At 40.4% G+C, this 20,000-nt stretch overlaps 1 protein-coding gene across 1 annotated transcript in view; it reads right to left on the reverse strand.

Annotated features, from left to right (window-relative positions):
• Nucleotides 1-13,251, reverse strand: part of FZD6 (frizzled class receptor 6) — a 685,037-nt gene extending 671,786 nt beyond the window's left edge. The window contains exon 1 of the mRNA XM_044065670.1: nt 12,685-13,251. Coding sequence (XP_043921605.1) covers nt 12,685-12,894 — 210 coding nt within the window. The 5' untranslated portion in view covers nt 12,895-13,251. The remainder of the gene's footprint in view (nt 1-12,684) is intronic.
• Between the last annotated feature and the right edge of the window lie 6,749 nt (nt 13,252-20,000).

Below are 20,000 nucleotides of genomic sequence, written 5' to 3' on the forward strand. Positions count from 1 at the left end.
TAAAATGGCCCACAAGAGTGGCTAGCCTAGTACTCGCATATGAAGAGCATTCAACTAAGTGTGCAAATTATGCTTGCATTTACTGATTAAGTCAGAAATCAATAAAATAAACCACATACCCAGTTAACTAAATCCTAGCATGTTCCATACCTTACGGTGGGTTACTGATTTATTTATCTCGCATTTCTACAGTCAGAGTCAATTTTAAGTCACTCCTCTTCAGGAAGTATGGACTCAGCCTCAAACTATTCAGTTTCCCACACTGTGAAAGCAAACCTTTGTCTTAGCAGCTGAAGAGAAATTCCCAAAGGGAATATGAATCTAATTTCACACCATAGACAATGAATATGCTAAAACCTCTTCATATACAACTACAATAGCTAAAGAAATGAAATATTTTTACAGTTCATGGTACAGAGGAGATTAAGGTCTAAAACACAAACATATGCTTTTAAAATCAGAGACAGGCTTAAAGAACATGAATGCAACATTATAAAAAGGATCATTGCTGCATTTACTGCAGAGCATGAACTGCATTTTTAACAGCTCTTTTGGGTTTGATGTTAGCTGCTGCTTGAGAAAATGGTGCGTTAAAAACATATAATACCAAAGGAAGAAAAAACTCTGACTTGCGTCTATCTACACATTGCTGCTTGCTAAGCTTTATGAAGCTACACTATTTCCCTTTACAACTCCCAATACTCCACTTTTTCCAAGCACTCCCTTATTATGACTCACAATATCTCACTTCTACAGTTTCATTTTCTGTTTACTCTGTGGTGTCATTCTACCATGCAAAACTGCAAATAGCTTCAAGCTTTTAAACAGTAAAGTGAAAAAATACACCGTACCTTGTTCCCTTCTAATTTCTTTCCCTGCCTCATGTCTATCTTTTTCCTCTTGAAGACTCTAAACACCTATATAACGTCAAACTGCAAAACTATTTTCTACAATACAAATGCTAGTCTAACTTTATAGCAAACAGAGTTACACCCCAGACACCAAGTGTTTTAGTAGCAGCAAAGGAAGATGGAAGAGCCAAGTAATGGAGTGGGAGTGAGTGGCATGTGCTGGCTTGCCCATTTCCCAGGGGTGTAAGGCAGTTCAAACCTGCTGCAAGACACATAAGTATGTACATGGCATCACAATGGTCACTAGGCGGCTCCACATTGTGCACATTCAGGACAACTTGCAACCACCTCAATTCCAGACTCTCGATTCTAAGAGATAAAGGAGATAATAAGGCTCGACTCTGCATGGAGAATGAATGACTTTGGCATTCCCTTGCAACCACCTCAATTCCAGACTCTCGATTCTAAGAGATAAAGGAGATAATAAGGCTCGACTCTGCATGGAGAATGAATGACTTTGGCATTCCCTCTGCACACAGCGACAAACAGGCCATACAGAAGTACCAAGGATAGCCACTAGGTAGGGTCAGGAGAATGGAAAAAAAGAAGATTCTCTAGAATAGCATTTCTGCTACATAAACACTGCTTGGCTTGACCTTAACTCAGAAATGACTACTTTGTCATACATGCAACCATTCCATTCCTCTGAAGTGTACCTCATTACACGGAACGTTCCTCACGCAGACTCATAAAAACTACATGTTCCTTGAAGTTTCACACTGAAAGTATCAGTCACACACATTCAGTGTTAAAAAATTGCTAAGTGATAACCATGACACTTTTCCATTATCAGGGCAGCACTTCTAACGCCATTACAACAGAGTTGCGGCGAGATACACATACAAAAGGTATAACGGCATGGATGCCTGTTGTCCATTACCCTGGTTAACTGCCTAATATTATTCTTTTAAACTGAGAAAGCTGATAGAATAATACAAGATCTGATATTGTTAATCCTCGTCCACTTCCTTACGTATGGGTTACGGTTCCGATACCGGAACCGAGCCGGCCATATACCAAGCTTGCGCCAGTGATAAACTCTCGAGCTAAGCAATCTCTTACCCATAATTCCCTTCTCCCTGTTACCTCAGATTTTGTTTGCTGCTTTGCCATCAGGTCGTGTCAGGCTGTTGCTCTTGAGCTAACCGAAACCTTTTTCGTCCTTTTATTTCAAAAAAAGGACTTTTTCTCTCAGAAAAGTTGATTTTCTGATCTCTCTTACCTTATCACATTTAGCGACTCGCTTTTCTTTCAGTTTTCTAAAAATATTTTAGTCACTTTCACCCTTTTCGGGGCAGAGGGGTCCACATAATCAGGGTTCCAGAGATTCCTTCTCCGGGCAATCCTACCAGCGCTCCTGAAGAGCGGCCCAACCCCTTTCCTCTGGAAGTGGTTGGGGGAACGTTTCTCTTTGTACCCTTCTGCCTGGCTAACCATTACCAGTGATTCTTGGGTACAAAGGATAATAACCAGAGGTTACAAGAGACCCTTTGAACTTTGTCCTGTCCCTCCATCAAGATTTCCCGACGTTCCACCCAGTCAAAGGGAAGAAGCAGCTCTAGAGATTACAAAGCTGCTAAACAAAAGAGTCATCCAAGTAGTCCCAACAGACCAGATAGGATCCGGATTCTACTCGAGACTATTTTTGGTGTCAAAGAAAACTGGTAATTGGAGACCAATTTTGGATCTCAGTGTGCTAAACAAATTTGTGAGTGTGCAAAAATTTTGGATGGTCACTATACAGTCCATCATTCCTCTCTTGGAAAAAGACGATTGGATGTGCTCGACAGATCTTCGGGATGCGTGGACAGACCATCAAGAAGATTCCTGCGCTTCTGTGCGGGAACCAGTCATTACCAGTTCAGAGTACTGCCCTTTGGACTCTCTACTGCCCCCAGAGTGTTTACAAAGTGCATGGCAGTTGTCACAGCTCACCTACGACTTCAAGGTTTTCAGGTTTTTCCATATCTAGACGACTGGCTCCTCTCTGCCCCCACCAGACACCTATTGGAGGAAGCCCTGGCATACTCTCTCAATACTATCGAAAAGTTGGGCAAAACAATAAACTGGCAAAAATCCAATCTCACCCCTTCTCAGTCCACAGAATTCATAGGGGTCATTTTGGACTCAAAAACTTGCAGAGCGTCCATACCGGAACACAGAATATCAAGAATCAGACAGCAACTGTTACCAGTTCTCTCAATGGAAAAGTCCACAGCTCACTCAATCCTGCAGCTGTTGGGCTCCATGGCAGCTTGCATCACCATTGGCCCCTTAGCCAAGTTTCACGAGGCTTCTACAATGGCTACTGCTCACCCAATGGTATCCTCTTCAGCTTCCCCTTTCAGCCAAGATTCACATAACTCAGAGATGCAAACAAGATCTAAAGTGGTGGTTGAACCACAACTCGTCACAATGGTCTCACCCCTACTCCCCTCAGCAGCCCAAGGCTTCAGTGACCATGGACGCCTCCCTGATGGGGTGGGAAGGGCTATGTCAGGGACAGACAGTCCAAGGCACTTGGTCCGAAGTGGAGGCCCATCTGCATATAAATGTTTTAAAGCTGAGAGCGGTGCTTCTGGCGTTGCATGCATTCCATCCCTTGCTGCTGTCGGGGACAAATGCAATACAATCAGACAACATGGCGTTATCTGGTACATCAACAAACAGGGCGGAACCAAATCCTACCCGAAGCCATGAAGATATGGCAATGGGCAATGGCTATCAACCGCTTTCTTCTAGCAACGCACATTCCCAGGAGTTCCAACGTTATAGCAGGCAGACTCAGCAGGTGCATTCTTCAATCTCATGAGTGGTCCCTGAATCCTCTCATAATGGCAGAGATCTTCCACCGTTGGGGCCATCTGTGCTGTGACCTCTTGCATCCCCGACCAACTTCAAATGCAGCAACTACTTTGCCCTGATTTCCCCTCCGGGACAGTCACCAGGGGCGCTCTAGTTCATGATTGGCCCTCGGGTCTTCTTTATGCCTTCCCACCCACTCCCCTCATTCCCCAGTTTCTGAAGAAAGCCCGTTGATTGAAGAGCGAAGTGATCCTTATTGCTCCATATTGGCCTCGTCAGATTTGGTTCCCCTTTCTGTGGCCTCACCTGCTAGATCAACCATAGATTCTTCGTCCAACCTCGGAGTTGATCTCCCATCTGCAGAATCTGATTCACCCCAACCTGCACAGTCTGAAGCTCACAGCTTGGCTCCTCCAATTCCCTTGATTGCCAGACAAAATGATCTTCCCTCACAAGTACGGGACATTCTTATTGCATCTCATAAGCCCTCCACTAGAATGACTTATCTAGGCAAATGGAAAAGATTTACCTGTTGGCTGAAAGATAAGGAAATTGATCCCTTTTCAACACCAGTGTTGATGGTACTCTAATATCTAACCGCCCTATTTCAAATCGGGGCTGTCAGCATCTACCATTAGAGTACATTTGGCTGAGATCTCTAATTTCCATGAGAATGTCCAAGACTCCTCCCTCATGTCTCACAAGTTATGTAAAGCCTTCATAAAGGGTGTGAATCATCTGAAACCCCCTTTCAGGGAACCCATGCAACCTTCAGAAGGTAGGATGGTACCACCTTCTGATAACCAGCCAGCAATAACTACTAATCTAGATGAACGGAACAGTAAGAACTACTCACTCGACTTACTACTGAGTAAGTTAGAGGCAGTGTTAACACGAATCGATAAGTTGGAAAAAGTACAAAGTATCTTATTACCTAACAATACATTTCCAATTAACAACATTGACTGTATTTACAATAACACCTCTAAAGTCGCTATTACGAAACCTGGGTTTGACACAATCCCTGTACAATATCGCCCTTTACAAGGAACATTTCTGGATAAAGAAAATGTGACTATTAATGTTTCGGAGAGTCCCACTGCTGATAATTCTATGCCTTTCAACAGTTCAAATATGATTTTATGCTGAACAGCGATCTACCAACCACAAGGCAAGTTTGGGAGCACCGGACGTCACGACTGTAGTAGAGTTAGGTAGTACTAACCAAGTAAGGCAGAGGAGAATTCCAGCCGACGACGACTTTTTACAGACAACACAAGCAACCTTCACTTTGGGCAAACCAGACTCTTCACAGTCGCGTGCACCTAGTACACTGGTTTTACATCAAGGAGACATTGTTACAATTATTACAGAGGATTTATCCAGCGACAAAATTCCGAACAAAGGGACTTCTGTTCAGTCTACTTTGAATACGCCAACTGTAAACATGTCAAGGGCAGCAGGAAATAATGTGTATGAACCAGCATTGGTGAGTGGTACTAAGCAGACTGTACCCAATTATTCTAAATGGATTAACAATAACCCTACGTTTAATAACGAGCAAATGACTTTGAATTCAGTAAATGAGAACGCTGATGTAGAATTTTTAAGTAATTTGAAAGAGTTTGATAGCACATTGCTTAAGATTAAAAAACTAAAACTCGAAATTGCATATTTTAACGAATGTCTAACTAGGAAAATAGTGCCTAAAGGTTTAAGGCACTTTCAATATCCTACAGGACTAATTGCCAACTCTGAATTTCATGTCGAATTGTGTAATATGTATGATAGGCATGGTTTTGAACTATTGAAACTTATGTGCAAGCATTATGCTTTACAAATTGAACATCTGAACAGTGAAGCGATAATGCTTGATGACAGGATAAAAACTGACATGAGATTTGAGAGTTATAGTTTTGAATACAGTAAACTATTTAAGAACATTGATACATACTTGGTAAAATTGCAGGCCATTAAATCTAAGAAACTCGAAAGGGATTCCAAAGCATATAAGGAAGGCTCTGCATACCCTAAACCCAACAGTAGCCAGGTTTGGAAGGGCAGAGGTAGTATACGTGGGAATGGAGCTAACATGCATTCAGCTAATGTAGTACCTCATGATCACAACAGTTCACCCGATAGCAATAGATATGAGAGTGAGGAACAGACTGTTTTTCATGACAATATGATAGCTGAGCCACACAATGAATTGCGTAGGAGTGAAAGGTTGTTGAATAAAAATAACACAGATTCCCACCAATCACACAATACAAATAGCCGGGATTTTCATCATGAACAGGGGAATTTTTAGGAACGTCCCAAAGCACAACGCCAACGTCAGAACCACCACTATCCGTTGAGGAACAACCGTTAGTGGATATTATATATTCCCCCAGGTACCATGACTCTATATTGGAGACAGAAGAGTCTGAGTTGAGTTGATTTCAACGTTTACAATTTTACTAGTGTTGACATCTCAGTTGAAATGGCGGATTTGATGGCTAAAGGTTTAACTTATGTACCTGAACACTATTTTGATTTAGTTCAAGCTTTAATTGATGTCAAGCTCTTCACACGGAAGCTTAACTTCAGGTTGATGATGGGAGGGGAAGCTTATTTGGTGGATAACAACAAATTACATGTTTCCAGTACATTTAACCCTCCATTACACCCACTGTTAGTTATGTTTGAATTAATGTGTGAGCTTGATATCAGGCGGCATACAAAGAACCGTAATACCAAGTTAACACACAGGAATAGTGAAGAACTAGGAAACATCAGGTTTCTTCAAATGAACAACCTACGTATATGCAAACCCGATAAAGGCGGAGGAGTTGTAATCTTTGACAACAATGATTACTTCACACGTATGGTATCAGTTTTAGATACTGAAGCCTATGTTCTGAGTTCTAGGAATGAAATCAATACCGCCTACCAAGTAATCAAAGATCAACTGGAAGAGATGTATATTGAATGTAGGATTGATCAAGAACAGTACATTTACATGACCACGCTTCATCCCAGGATTCCATTCTTATTCGGGATACCAAAAATACATAAGAACATGAATAACCCGCCCATGCGTCCTCTTATAGATAGCCGTGGTTCACCCACCTATGCCTGTGCAAAGGTTGTTGACCATATCTTAAGGAAATATGTCACCATGGAGCCACAGATCTGTAAAGATTCATGGACATTTCTATCTAAAATCAATGAAATACACTTTGAAGCACATTACAACTTGCTGACAATAGATGTTAAAGATCTGTATACCAGTATTCCCCTGGATATAGCCATTGAATGGGTCTGCGACAGGTTAAGAGCTAGGGAGGCCAGGAGTGATGAGATTTCATTGGTAGCAGAACTACTTGACCTCACACTACCTAGGAATTACTTCATGTTTGGCGACAACTTTTATTTGCAGAAGGTGGGAGTAGGAATGGGTTCTCCATATGGAGCTAGCGTGGCCAATCTTGTCATGGCACAATGGGAACATCTTTACATCTTGAACAATCCTACACTTTCTGACCAATTGGTCTACTACACCCGGTATTTGGATGATATCTTCATTCTTTTCAATGGGAATGAACAACAAGCCAATTCATTCATTGAACTTTTGAACAATTCCACTGACTTTTCGTTCAGTAGTATTGAGGTGGCATATTTAGACATTCTCCTAACTAAAGACATGAATATGGCTTGTTTTACTTCAAGGATATATAGGAAACCACTTTATTCCAACACTCTACTTCATTTCACAAGCTGCCACCCTTACAAACAAAAACGTGCAGTAGTGAAAGGACAGCTGGTTAGAGCAGCGAGAATTAATAGTAGAGAAGGAGATTTCATAGAAGAATGTAACACACTTAAAACTATGTTTCTTAGTAGGGGTTATCCCTGTAGTCTACTTAATGAACTTATAGATGAGATCACCACCAAGAGGAACAACAATTTTTATGTGCCACTTCTACAGATGAGAGCGACAGACAGTATGGTAACAGTGGTAAGTTCAGTGAGTCCTGGGAGATTAGTCACGTCAGAAATTCCTAGATTTATTACTACATTTTCAGTAGATAGTACCACTTTGTGGGAAATCATCAAGAACAATTGGCAACTATTTGGGGTAGACTCGACCATATCGAACAAACTAGGACCCAACCCTTCAGTGACATACAGAAGAGGTAGGAACCTTAAATCTTGGTTCGAAATGAAATCTACGTTGGTGAGGACCCCAGGAATGTTTAGATGCCACAATTGTAATTATTGTAGGTTTATTATAGAATCAAACAGATTCAAAACGAATAAAGGTGAATTCAAACTTAAATATAGATTCACATGTAATTCTAAACAGATAGTATATTTAGCTATATGCCAAAATTGTACATCATTGTATGTAGGGAAAACCGAACGTAAATTCAAAGATAGAATCTACGAACATCAGTATGCTATCAGGAAGCAAAAGTCAACAAACGCACTAGCAAAACATGTATTGGAGAACCCAAATCACCAATTTAAATTTATTGGTATCGATCAAGTGCAACAAGACAGTAGAGGTGGTCCAACCTCACTAAAATTACTAGCGTTGGAATTGGGATGGCAAATCAGGTTAGAAACATATCACCCTCCAGGGCTAAATGAAACATGTTCTATAGGGTGTATACTTAGTCTAAATAGATAGTTATGTTACAATACTATAACATCCCTAACTAATTTACCAAGGTATGTTCAGAATATAAGACAATGCTATAGATTAACAAGTTATCATAACAATTTTGAATATAAATCAAATTAATGGAATGCATAATTGTGACCACTTTCAATATTACCGTTATGTGAGTTTTAGATTTGTGACTTCAGAAGGACTGTTAAGTTCATACATATATATATATAATTATATATATATATATTTTTTCAAAAATGTTTTATTAATTTTTTGTAATATACATACTTTGGCATATTTTATTCTATATATATGTTTTTTGATATGACTTAGTCAGTAAACATGATGTTTAGAGCAAGATGTTTTAATGTTATTTATGTAGTCTTGTCATGATTTTTAACATTTAATGTATTTCAGTCACTGTTGCTTTAAATATGTAATGAATGTGCGTTAATAATGATTAACTAATCATGGTTTTATTATAAATTAGCTGTGTAACTTGATGAGTTTACTCTGAAGAAGTCTGCCTTTTAGTAGCAGACGAAAAGCGCTTAAGAAATAAACTCTTTTGGATTAATTTTGTATTTCACTTTGTTCCAGTCTGCTGCCTGGTATCGTTTTCACTCTATTTCAGGAGTGACAGCATAGAGGAGGATTACGTAGCTTGCTTTTTGGTTTATTAGTTGGTTTTGTTTTTTTCCCCCCAAGTATGAACCTTGGGATTTATCTTTAGTTCTTCAAGCTCTGACATTGCCCCCTTTTAAACCAGCTGCTTCATGCGACCTCAAATATCTGTCGTGGAAGACCTTGTTTTTGGTCACTATTACATCTGCCAGACGTATCTCTGAGCTTCAGGCCCTATGTACAAAGAGTCCATACTTGATTTTTCATCCAGACATGGTATCCTTAAGAACTAACCCTTCCTTGTTGTCAAGTCATTTCTGAAATGTCTACTAATCAGACCATTGAATTGCCAGTGTTTTTTCCTGATCAATCTAATGAGGGAGAGTACTGCCTACATACCCTAGACGTACACAGACAACTCCGTTTCTATTTGCAAAGGACTAAATCTTTCCGTAAATCAGACCAGTTATTCTTGGCTTTTTCTGGATCTAGATTAGGATGTGCTGTTGCTAAGGTCACATTAGCTAGATGGTTAAGACACTGTGACCTGTATTTATTCAGTACACAATACTTCTTTGCCAACTACCATCAAGGCTCATTCAACAAAGGTCAGTGGCAACTTCTGCTGCCTTCCATGCCAGAGCTTCTTTACATGACATCTGTGCAGCTGCAACTTGGGCCACTCCTCATACCTTTATCAATCATTACAAGTTGGACTTGGCCTCCAGGGAAAGAGCATCTTTTGGTTCTATGGTGCTCAGGAATGTCCTTCCATGAAAGCCTCTGAGGAATAGAAGTAGCTGGGGACTCTGTCCCATACGTAAGGAAGTGGACGAGGATTAACAATATCAGATAAAGAAGTTGCGTCTTACCATAACGTTCCATCTGTATTGTTGATCCTCGTCCACTCATTACCACCCTCCCTCCTATGGCTTCTAGTGGATCTCACCATCCTTCTCTTTAGGTCATTTGACCAGAGATAGCCTCTACCTTTTTCTGACTTGCAAACTCAATCTGAGGTAACAGGGAGAGGGGGATTATGGGTAAGAGATTGCTTAGCTCGAGAGTTTATCGCTGGCGCGAGCTTGGTATATGGCCGGCTCAGTTCAGATATCGGAACCGTAACCCATATGTAATGAGTGGATGAGGATCAACAATACAGATGGAACATTATGGCAAGACATAACTTCTTTTTATAAGTCGTATTTTGACCCTTTCCCCCCTCCCCCCAAATTATTTTAGGCTTTGTTCAGATTTCTTGCACAAACAGGCTATGAGGCATGGTCCTAACTTGATTTGCATTTTGTCCGGAGCCCAGTAAAATTGTTTGTTAAATGGATGAGGATCATAATAGGCAGGCACTACTCCTGATTTTTATTGCTCTGAAAAAGCAGCGTGGTACAGACCCCGTTTATTCACTTCCCCTGTCTTTAGAAGAATGTTTCATTCTTCCGGTACATTAGGATGCAAAATCACTTAGTTTTCATCAGTTTGTGGTATACTAGCCAGTATTCGTATGAGTTGCTAGTGTCAATCATTACAGTTCTGTGGTGGTTCTTGTTCAGGAAATAAACGCCGATTATTTGCTGCTTGGTGTGTTTAGTGAATTAAACATTTGTAATGCGGTGGTAGCCGCACGCAATACTGTCACAGCTGCTTTCAGTAACTAAGCAGCTATATGGTCGAGCTCTACAGGTCAAGGATTGCGGTCAAGTGAGGGGGGAGAGGGGGCATCTGTAAGTAATTATTTTTGCACAGACAGGTGAAAGCATTGAAATGCCCCCTTTTGTACACCTGCTCTTCCTGGAGGGCTTTTTTTTTTTTCAGTAACAGGACTACGTTTTTTTTTTCTTTAAATGCTCGGCTCACTTGTACTATAAAGAACTGCCCGCGGTGGTGGTGCTGCGGTAGCGTTGTCCCGTTCGATTCTCAGCTAGAGGCGCGTCTTCTGTGTGGGCGTGCCTTCGTTTAAGGTTGTGCGTCAGGGCTGGTAACTCGGCACGTAAAAATCCACTACCAAACATTAGCGGTACGGAGTTCCGCTGTGGCGATCCCTAACCGGGATAAGCCGAAAGACCCAACAACAACAACTTTTACTATAAAGAACTGTATTGGATATCGAGAACAGGGTTTTGTGGCATAGCAAGCATTTGAAATGTTGACGCTATAGAAGCCAGGGTAATAGACAACAGGCATTCATGTAGTTAGGCCTTTTCTATGTGTATCTCGCCACAACTCGTATAACATAATGTTCTAATGGCGTTTGAAGTGTTGCCCCAATAACGGAAAAGTACCGAGAACTGAATCAAGCTATTTAATCAAAAGAACTTTTCACAAGTAAAAAACAGCACATTTTAAACAAGCTAAAGTGAAGTGGTTAGTAATCCATTAGTAAATGTTCCTCATAAGATGAAATGCTTCTCAATTTGGAGATGGATGGTTGAGAGCTATGCATGCAACTATAAAATATGCCACAGTACCTAAACACACTTACTTACCTTTGCATATAGATTTCATCTTTATCATACCAGTTTTTCCATTTAATTTTTATATCTATGCTGTCTTTCCCAGACAGAACTTGAAAATTATCCACATGGACTGGTATTCTACACCCGTTAACAACAACCACAACAAAACTGTAGAACTCTGATAACACTATATATTATCATACTTTTACAGCACTATACATTCTCACCTATTAGATGCATTAATCTCTCTACTGGGTACACCAGCCTACTAAAAGTTTGCATGGAGACATTCTCACCTATTAGATGCATTAATCTCTCTACTGGGTACACCAGCCTACTAAAAGTTTACATGGACCTTTCATTTCAGGGCATAACATTAAAACAGGTGTACAAAGGCTCAAAGCAGGCACACAACATGTTCCTAAAGCACATCTATTCTTCTGGAAGGTCTGCTTAAATAACAATTTTCTCAAGTCAGCTATTCAACAGTACAGACAGAATGAACTTTCAAAATTACTGTGTAAATATGAATACAAGCCAAACAAGGGGCGCTGCGAAAGCTAGTCAAAAACCATCAATTTATTTTAATGGTTAGGCCTTCTGTTTTACTTAACAAAATGACAACAATGCACACCATCTCGAGAAGATCATCAAGGTCAGCAGACAGCAAATGTAAACTAATACCAGCGCTGTGTAATGCCAGTCTAATGAGTGCTACCAGGTTGGGCAGGCTGGCCGGCACTCTACAAATCCTAGGACCGGAAAAACACTTTACAACTAAAGTAATTCTCTAAATTCCTGTCAAAACTGCAGACTCTCAGTTCCTGCTCAAATACCTCAGACATCAGCAGAAAATGCAATGCAAACAAAACGCCCAGTTTTACTACACCAAATACAGTTAGTTCCTACAAGCATGTAATCTTTTCCATCCCCAAAGAGGAGATCCCACTTAATAACATCCCCGAATTTTTAAGATCTCCACTATATGGCGTTTGACAACTCACTGCTTTCTTAGAAATATTATTTGACCGTCTACCTTAATCTTCCTCTCGGAGACGCACACCTGTTAAATTAACGTTCAGACCATATACATTAAGTCATTACTTTATATAAAAAAATAAATCATACCTCCATTTTAACCGCACGCACACCTGTTAAATTAACGTTCAGACCATATACATTAAGTCATTACTTTATATAAAAAAATAAATCATACCTCCATTTTAACCGCTGCCATGTTCTGGTCATAGTGTCCCATTATATTTGGAAAGTATGTATTATTGTATGCCAATCCTAAGCATCTAGGTACAGTGATAGGTTCACAAGTAAACTGACTGTGACCCCGCACCACCTGCAATACACTCAGTGCGATCACCCAAATCTCCATTCCAACGAACAGATCCACACGTCCCGTACAAAGTTTCATGGTAGTAACCTCAACTACCGTTAACGCTGGAGCATGTCCTCAAACTGAGAGCCCTTTCAGAGATTAGGGACAGCAACAATGAACTACAAACAAAGATAAATCCAGACTTTTATAGTTTAAAACAAATCTTGATAAATCGGTTGTGTGCCCGAAGAGTAAATTTTAAAAATAACTAAAACATAGCAAAGTTGCGCGCTGTAACACTAATCTTCTCTTAACCTCCTTCAAATCACCAAAGACTTCACTCCCTCTCGGACTTTTATTACACCCCGTACCATTCACCGTCCTTGCAAACCTGTATACAAATTTCCAGTATTGTACAGAGGAATAAGTACTAATCGCGCACGGTGACCATACCGGAAGTTATTCCAACAAAAGTTTCTGGATCGTGACGCCACTTCCAACATCAGCAGTGGGTTACCAAGGTACCCGTTCCAACTGTGAAAACACGTTATCGACAGGTGGTTGCTAACTTCTCTTTAGAAGTGCACTGGGGAGAACTTTGTGAGTAGAGTACGTTTTGGTGTTGGATAATCCTTCAGTAGTGTATGGTAAACCTGTAACTGGTTCTTCAGAAAACATCCAGGTTCAAAGTGTGCAGCTTTGGGGTACATGGGGAATAGGGTTGCCACCTTTTCAAATGCCCAAAGTGGGATATTTTGGGAACAAATGTCAGATTTTGTAGGGCGAAACATACTCAAGGCCAGTGCAAATGACAGAACTTCACTTTTTTGCCTAAATAAAGCTTATTCTTGTAGAATTTTAGTTGCTTATTCTGTTTCTTATAACATTTAGCTATTTCAGATACAGGATAACTGTTTTATGCAACTATTACATAAAATATAGGAAATATTTTTGTCCTAAAATCTCAGGATATTTGCCATTTTTTCAATTTTTTTGCAGGGCACAACCGCCCAAAAGAGGGACTGTCCCTCGCAAAGTGAGACAGGTGGTAACCCTAATGGGGAAGAGTGCAGGGCATCTCTCTGAACGGTCTAAGTTTTTGCAGAATGTTTGGATTTTGTATTCCTATTTTGATCTGTTCTTCAAAAATGTGGTTTTCTAGCAAATCAGTGAAGAATGAAGTTACTATACTAAACAATGACACATTTGAGTTTCAGATTTCATATGCTTCAGAAAATGCATGCTAACAGAAATCCTGTTATTCTGACAGCTTTCCGGGTTTATAAGAGTAATGTTTAAATCTTTTTGACCCCTCTCCAAATATTTTAGGATTTGGCCAGATTTCTTGCACTGAAAGGTGCATTGGTGGAATATGGGTACCATACCCATAACTCTGTCAAGAAGCAGTGGTGCAGCGGTAGCGTTGTCGCCTCACAGCAAGAGGTTCTCCCGTTCGATTCTCAGCTGGAGAGCCTTCTGTGTGGAGTCTGCATGTCCTCCCCGCAGTCGAGTGGCGTTTGAAAGACATGCGTGAATGGGCGGGCCTTCGTTGAAGGTTGGGTGTCAGGCTGGCACCTCGGCACCGTAAAAATTGACTACCAATCATTAGTGGACCGGAGTTCAACTGTGGCGACCCCTAACCGGGAAAAGCCAAAAGAAAAACAACAACAAAAACAACCCAGAACTCTATCAAGGCCCTAAGATTTAGCTCTGTTCCTCTTAGATTTACTGATGATGTCATTCTGTATCACTGTTGCAGTATTTCTTAAAGAAGGGGTATCCCTCCCTGGGCAGCCCATCTTTTGGCCAGTATAGATAAGCCTGAAAAGGATCTTGTTTGCCGTATGTCACATTTATGCTCAGTGCACAGAACGCAGGGCATAAAAGGGATGTATGGATGCAACTACCCAGAAGTTCTTCTGCCGCCAGTCAAAATACTCTTACCCAGGCCAGCCTCAGGTCAGCTGTCACTAGGCAGGCCAGAAGTGGTAGGCAACACATGGTGCTTTCTCATCTTGGCCTACCTGTACTATCCAGATTACTTTTTTCTTCCTTTTCTTCCCAGCTTGACCTACTCTTCTGTTTTTTTTTCTGCATTTGTCCACTCATTCAAAATATTTTAAGTAGGCAAGACTGCTCTCTGAGAACTGTGTAGGAAATAACTGTATTAAGCTGGGGCCTAGCAGCTTCAGGAAGCCATGGACGTTTCTAGATGTTTTAATGTAGTGCATTTTACAGGTGTTTATTTATTTATTATTTTTATAAACAAGCTTTACATTCAATAATGTCTTGAACAAAACACATGATTAAAGAAGCAATTCAGACTTGCTTTTCAGTGTTGTTTTTCCTTGGATCTTTGTAACGCGCCCAACTGACCAAAACTACAGTGTAGTAACTGGGGAAAATAACTGAATTAAGCTCGGTGTCTGGGGGCCATGAGATTTCTAGATAATCTGAGGTGCATTTTACATGTTTAAACAACTTTTTCATGCAGTAATGGCCTAAACAAAGATAGTCACTAAGGGAAGAAATTGAGTCTTTCTCTTCAACTTTTGTTTTTCCACTGAGATCCTTTCAAGACACCCTAACTGACTGAAACTACTCTGGAATAACAGCAGTGTTGGGGGTCTGGAGCTGCAAAGCTTCCAGAAGCCATGGGAGTTCTAGATGCTGTAAGTTGTATTTGTATATAATAGTACTCTCAAAACTTAAATATCTCTACACAGATCAGCCGCAGTGTAAGGATTAACTATATATATATATATATATATATATATATATATATATATATATATATAAAATTAATAAAAGGACAAGACAGTACTAAATATATATATTCACAGTGACATCAGAGTTCAAAACCACAGGAAATATTTAAAACAATATTGCAGGACAGTCTCAAATAAATAAAGAAAAGTATCTAAACAAAGCTTTGCTATATTCTTGACTATATCTAAGAGAATTACTACTCCCTAGAAACTTACTTCGTTAGTGCAACCCAGATATGGTGAATGGATCTTCTGGTTGTAGTCAGGTCCAAGAACAGAATGCAGAATTCTCTGTCTCACTAAGAGACTTTCCATATGTATCTCAAATATTACTGCTGGGCTAGCTAGCAGAATGCCATCATTTCTTGTCATCTGACTTCTATTGCATTCCTTCATGCTTTCAGCACTAGTAATTAATTTGTTCTGATGCCATCTGTTTCTCCTTTTCTTCAGCCTCCAAACACTGCAGTATCTTTGCTGATTCTAGTTTCACCTGTCTGTCTTCCAGTTCAAGTCTCTTTAACTCCAGATGGATTTTTAAGTCATCTGAGGCAAAGATGAACTGTCCATTTTCTGAGAGTTGTACATCCCCAAGGCCAGTTCAGCTGTCTTGCTGGTTGCTGGTCTGTGATGCAGCTGTGACTAAGGCTGCAATCATTTCCACTTTAGGCAGGTTGGCATGCACCAGTCCTTTGGCTTGGCACATCTCAGCCAACTGGTTCCTTGTCAGCTTGCCATAATCCTCTGCTGACATCCTTAACTCCTCTCTCTAACTATGCTAACAAAAATGAATAAAATTATTGTAATATAAAACTCTGGATGTCTACTGTGTGGCTGCTTGAGAGTACATACACCTTCTTTAGTGACCACTCTTTACAGGTTACAGCAGTTCAATATCCACACCACTGAATCCCATTTAATATGTGATGTGGTGCTCCCGCCACTGCCAACCAATATGTGATGTGGCTATCCCACCACTGCCAACCAAAATGTGATGACCCACCACTGGACCAGTACTCAAGGAGCCTCAATCCTCACCACTGGCACCAGTGAGGGGATGTTCACTGGGATCATGTCAGGTACACACCCAGTATTTCCAGATGCAGCTCTTTCATCAAGTGCAATTTGCCTTAAGAGCACACAGAGACAACAGTCAGTCCGGGCAGGTTTCTCCCTCTTGCTCCAGATCCCCAGTAAGGCCCCCACTGCCACAACTATAGTGTTGAGATCTCAGCTGAATGACCAAACCAAGACCCCTAGCAGCCTCTCTGTCCAACCAGTGCTTCATGTCCCTGCCTAAGTAACTGACACACACACTTTTGAGGTTTGATATACACACACACACACACACACACACACACACACACACACACACCTGGGAAAGGCTGGCACAGGTTTACTAGCTATTCCTCTTTCTGCCCAGACTATAAGGTAGTTTCTACTGCCACCAGTCACTCCTTATCAGCTACTTTAAGGACCTTAACAAATGGTGTCCAATCGTACTGTGTAATATTAATATTAATACAAATGGTAGTTTGACCAAAAGCAAGGCTATTAGGAGTGGCCCACACAGTGTTACCAAATAAAGATGCAAGTACTCTCAAAACTTAGATATCCCTACACAGATCACCCACAATTAGAGGTTCAAATATATTTAATAATAAATAATAAAAGAATACTCCTCTCTCTCTCTCTCTCTCTCTATATATATATATATATATATATATATATATATATTCACAGTGACATCACAGTTCAAAACCACAGGAAATATTTAAATCAAGATTGCAGGACAATCTCAAATAAAGAAGAATATCTATACTAAGCTTTGCTATATTCCCGACTATATCTAATAGAATGACTATTTCCTAGAAACTTACTTCATTAGAGCAAACAGATGTGGTGAATGCATCTTCTAGTTGTTGTCAGATCCAAGACAGAATACAGAATGCTCTGTTTCACAAGGAGACTTCTCAAATTAACATCTCAAACATTACTACTGGACTAGCTAGCAGGATGACATAATTTCTTGTCATCTGACGTCTAGTCCCCAGGCCAAAACAACCACTGATGAAGCTGGTAGAATTTAGCATCTACCTGTAAAAATATACAGACAAGGGCTTCTGCTCAGATCTCTAGCAGATGCTAGAAGTCATAAAACAATTTCATTTCTTCATGCTTTCAACACCAGTAATTAATTCATTCTAATGCCATCTATTTTTCCTTTTCTTCAGCGTCCAAAGGCTGCAGTCTCTTTGCTGATTCTAGTTTCAACAGTCTGGCCTCTAGTTCAAGTCTGTTTAACTCCAGATGGATTTTTAAGTCCTGTGAGGCAAAGCTGAACTGTCCATTTTCTGAAAGTTGTACATCCCCAAGGCCAGTTTGGCAGTCTTGCTGGTTGCTGGTCTGTGATGCAGCTGTGACTAAGACTGCAATCATTTCCACTTTAGTCAGGTTGGCATGCACCAGTCCTTTGGCGTGGCACATCTCAGCCAACTGTTTCCTTCTCAGCTTGCCATAATCCTCTGCTGACATCCTTGCCTGCTCTCCCTGACTAACTATGCTAACAAAAAATGAATAAAACTATTGTGATATGAAATTCTGAATGTCTACAGTGTGGCTGATTGAGAGTACAAACACCTTCTTTAGTGACCATTGTTTACAGGCTACAGCAGTTCAATATCCACACCACTGAATTTCAATTAATATGCGATGTGGTGATCCCACCACTGCCAATCAATATGTGATTTGGGTATCCCACCACTGCCAATCAATATGTGATGACCCACCACTGGGCCATTAATCAAGGAGCCTCAATCCTCACCACTGGCACCAGTGGGGGACGTTCACTGGGATGATGTCAGTTACACACACAGTATTTCCAGATGCAGCTCTTTCATGAAGTGCAATTTACCTTAAGAGCACACAGAGACAGTCACTCTGGGTCAGGTTTCTCCTTCTTTCTCCAGATCCCCAATAAGAACCCACTGGCACAGCTATAGAGTTGAGATCTCAGCTGAGTGACCAAGCCAAGACTCCTAGCAGCCTCTTTGTCCAACCATTGCATCGTGTCCCTGCCCAAGTAATTGACACACATACTTTTGAGGTTTGCTTTACACACATACCTGGGAAAGGCTGGCACAGGTTTACTAGCTATGCCCCTTTCTGCCTAGACTATAAGGTAGTTTCTACTGCCACCAGTCACTCCTTATCAGCTACTTTAAGCCCCTTAACAAACAGTGTCCAGTCTTACCATGTAATATTAATATTAATACAAATGGTAGTTTGACCAAGAGCAAGGCTATTAGGAGTGACCAACACAGTGTCATCAAATAAAGATGCAAGTCCTCTCAAAACTTAGATATCCCTACACAGATCACCCACAATGAAATGTGTAAATATATTTACTAACAAATAATAAAAGAACAAGACAATACTAAATATATATATGTATTCACAGTGACATCAGAATTTAAAACCACAGAAAATATTTAAAACAACATTGCAGGACAGTCTCAAATAAAGAAAGAAAACTATCTAAACTAAGCTTTGCTATATTCCTGACTATTTCTAATAGATTTACTATTTCCTAGAAACTTAATTCATTAGAGCAAGGCATATGTGGTGAATGGATCTTCTAGTTGTTGTCAGGTCCAAGACAGAATACAGAATGCACTGTCTCATTAAGAGACTTCTCAAATTAATATCTCAAATATTACTGCTGGGCTAGCTTGCAGGATGACATAATTTCTTGTCATCTGACTTCTAGTCCCCAGACCAAAACAACCATTGCCAAAGCTGGCAGATGCTGGAAGTCATAAAACAACTGCATTCATTCATGCTTTCAAGACTAGTAATTAATTCATTCTAGTAACATCTGTTTCAACTTTTCTTCAGCCCTCAAATGCTGTAGTGTATCTGTTGATTCTAGTTCCAAACATTTGGCCTCCAGTTTAAGTCTCTTCAACTCCAGATGGATTTTTAAGTCCTCTTAGGCAAAGTTGAACTGCCCATTTTCTGAGAGTTGTACATCCCCAAGGCTAGTCTGGCTGTCTTCCTGGTTGCTGGCCTGTGATGTAGCTGTGACTAACTATGCAATCATTTCTGCTTCAGTCAGGTTGGCATCCACCAGTCCTTTGGCTTGGCACATCTCAGCCAATTGGATCCTTGACAGCTTGCCATAATCCTCTGCTGACATCCTTGCCTGTTCTCCCTGAATAACTAAGCTAAAAAAATCACACTATTGTGATATGAAACTTTGAATGTCTACTGTGTGGCTGCTTGAGATTGCAAACACCTCCCTTAGTGACCACTGTTTACAGGCTACAGGAGTTCAATATCTACACCACTGATACACTATTAATATGTGATGTGGTGATCTCACCACAGCCAACCAATATGTGATTTGGATGTCCCACCACTGCCAACCAATAT

The sequence above is a fragment of the Protopterus annectens genome, chromosome 3.part0 (assembly GCF_019279795.1).
Source record: "Protopterus annectens isolate FY-2018-M chromosome 3.part0, PAN1.0, whole genome shotgun sequence".
Taxonomy (NCBI): domain Eukaryota; kingdom Metazoa; phylum Chordata; order Ceratodontiformes; family Protopteridae; genus Protopterus; species Protopterus annectens.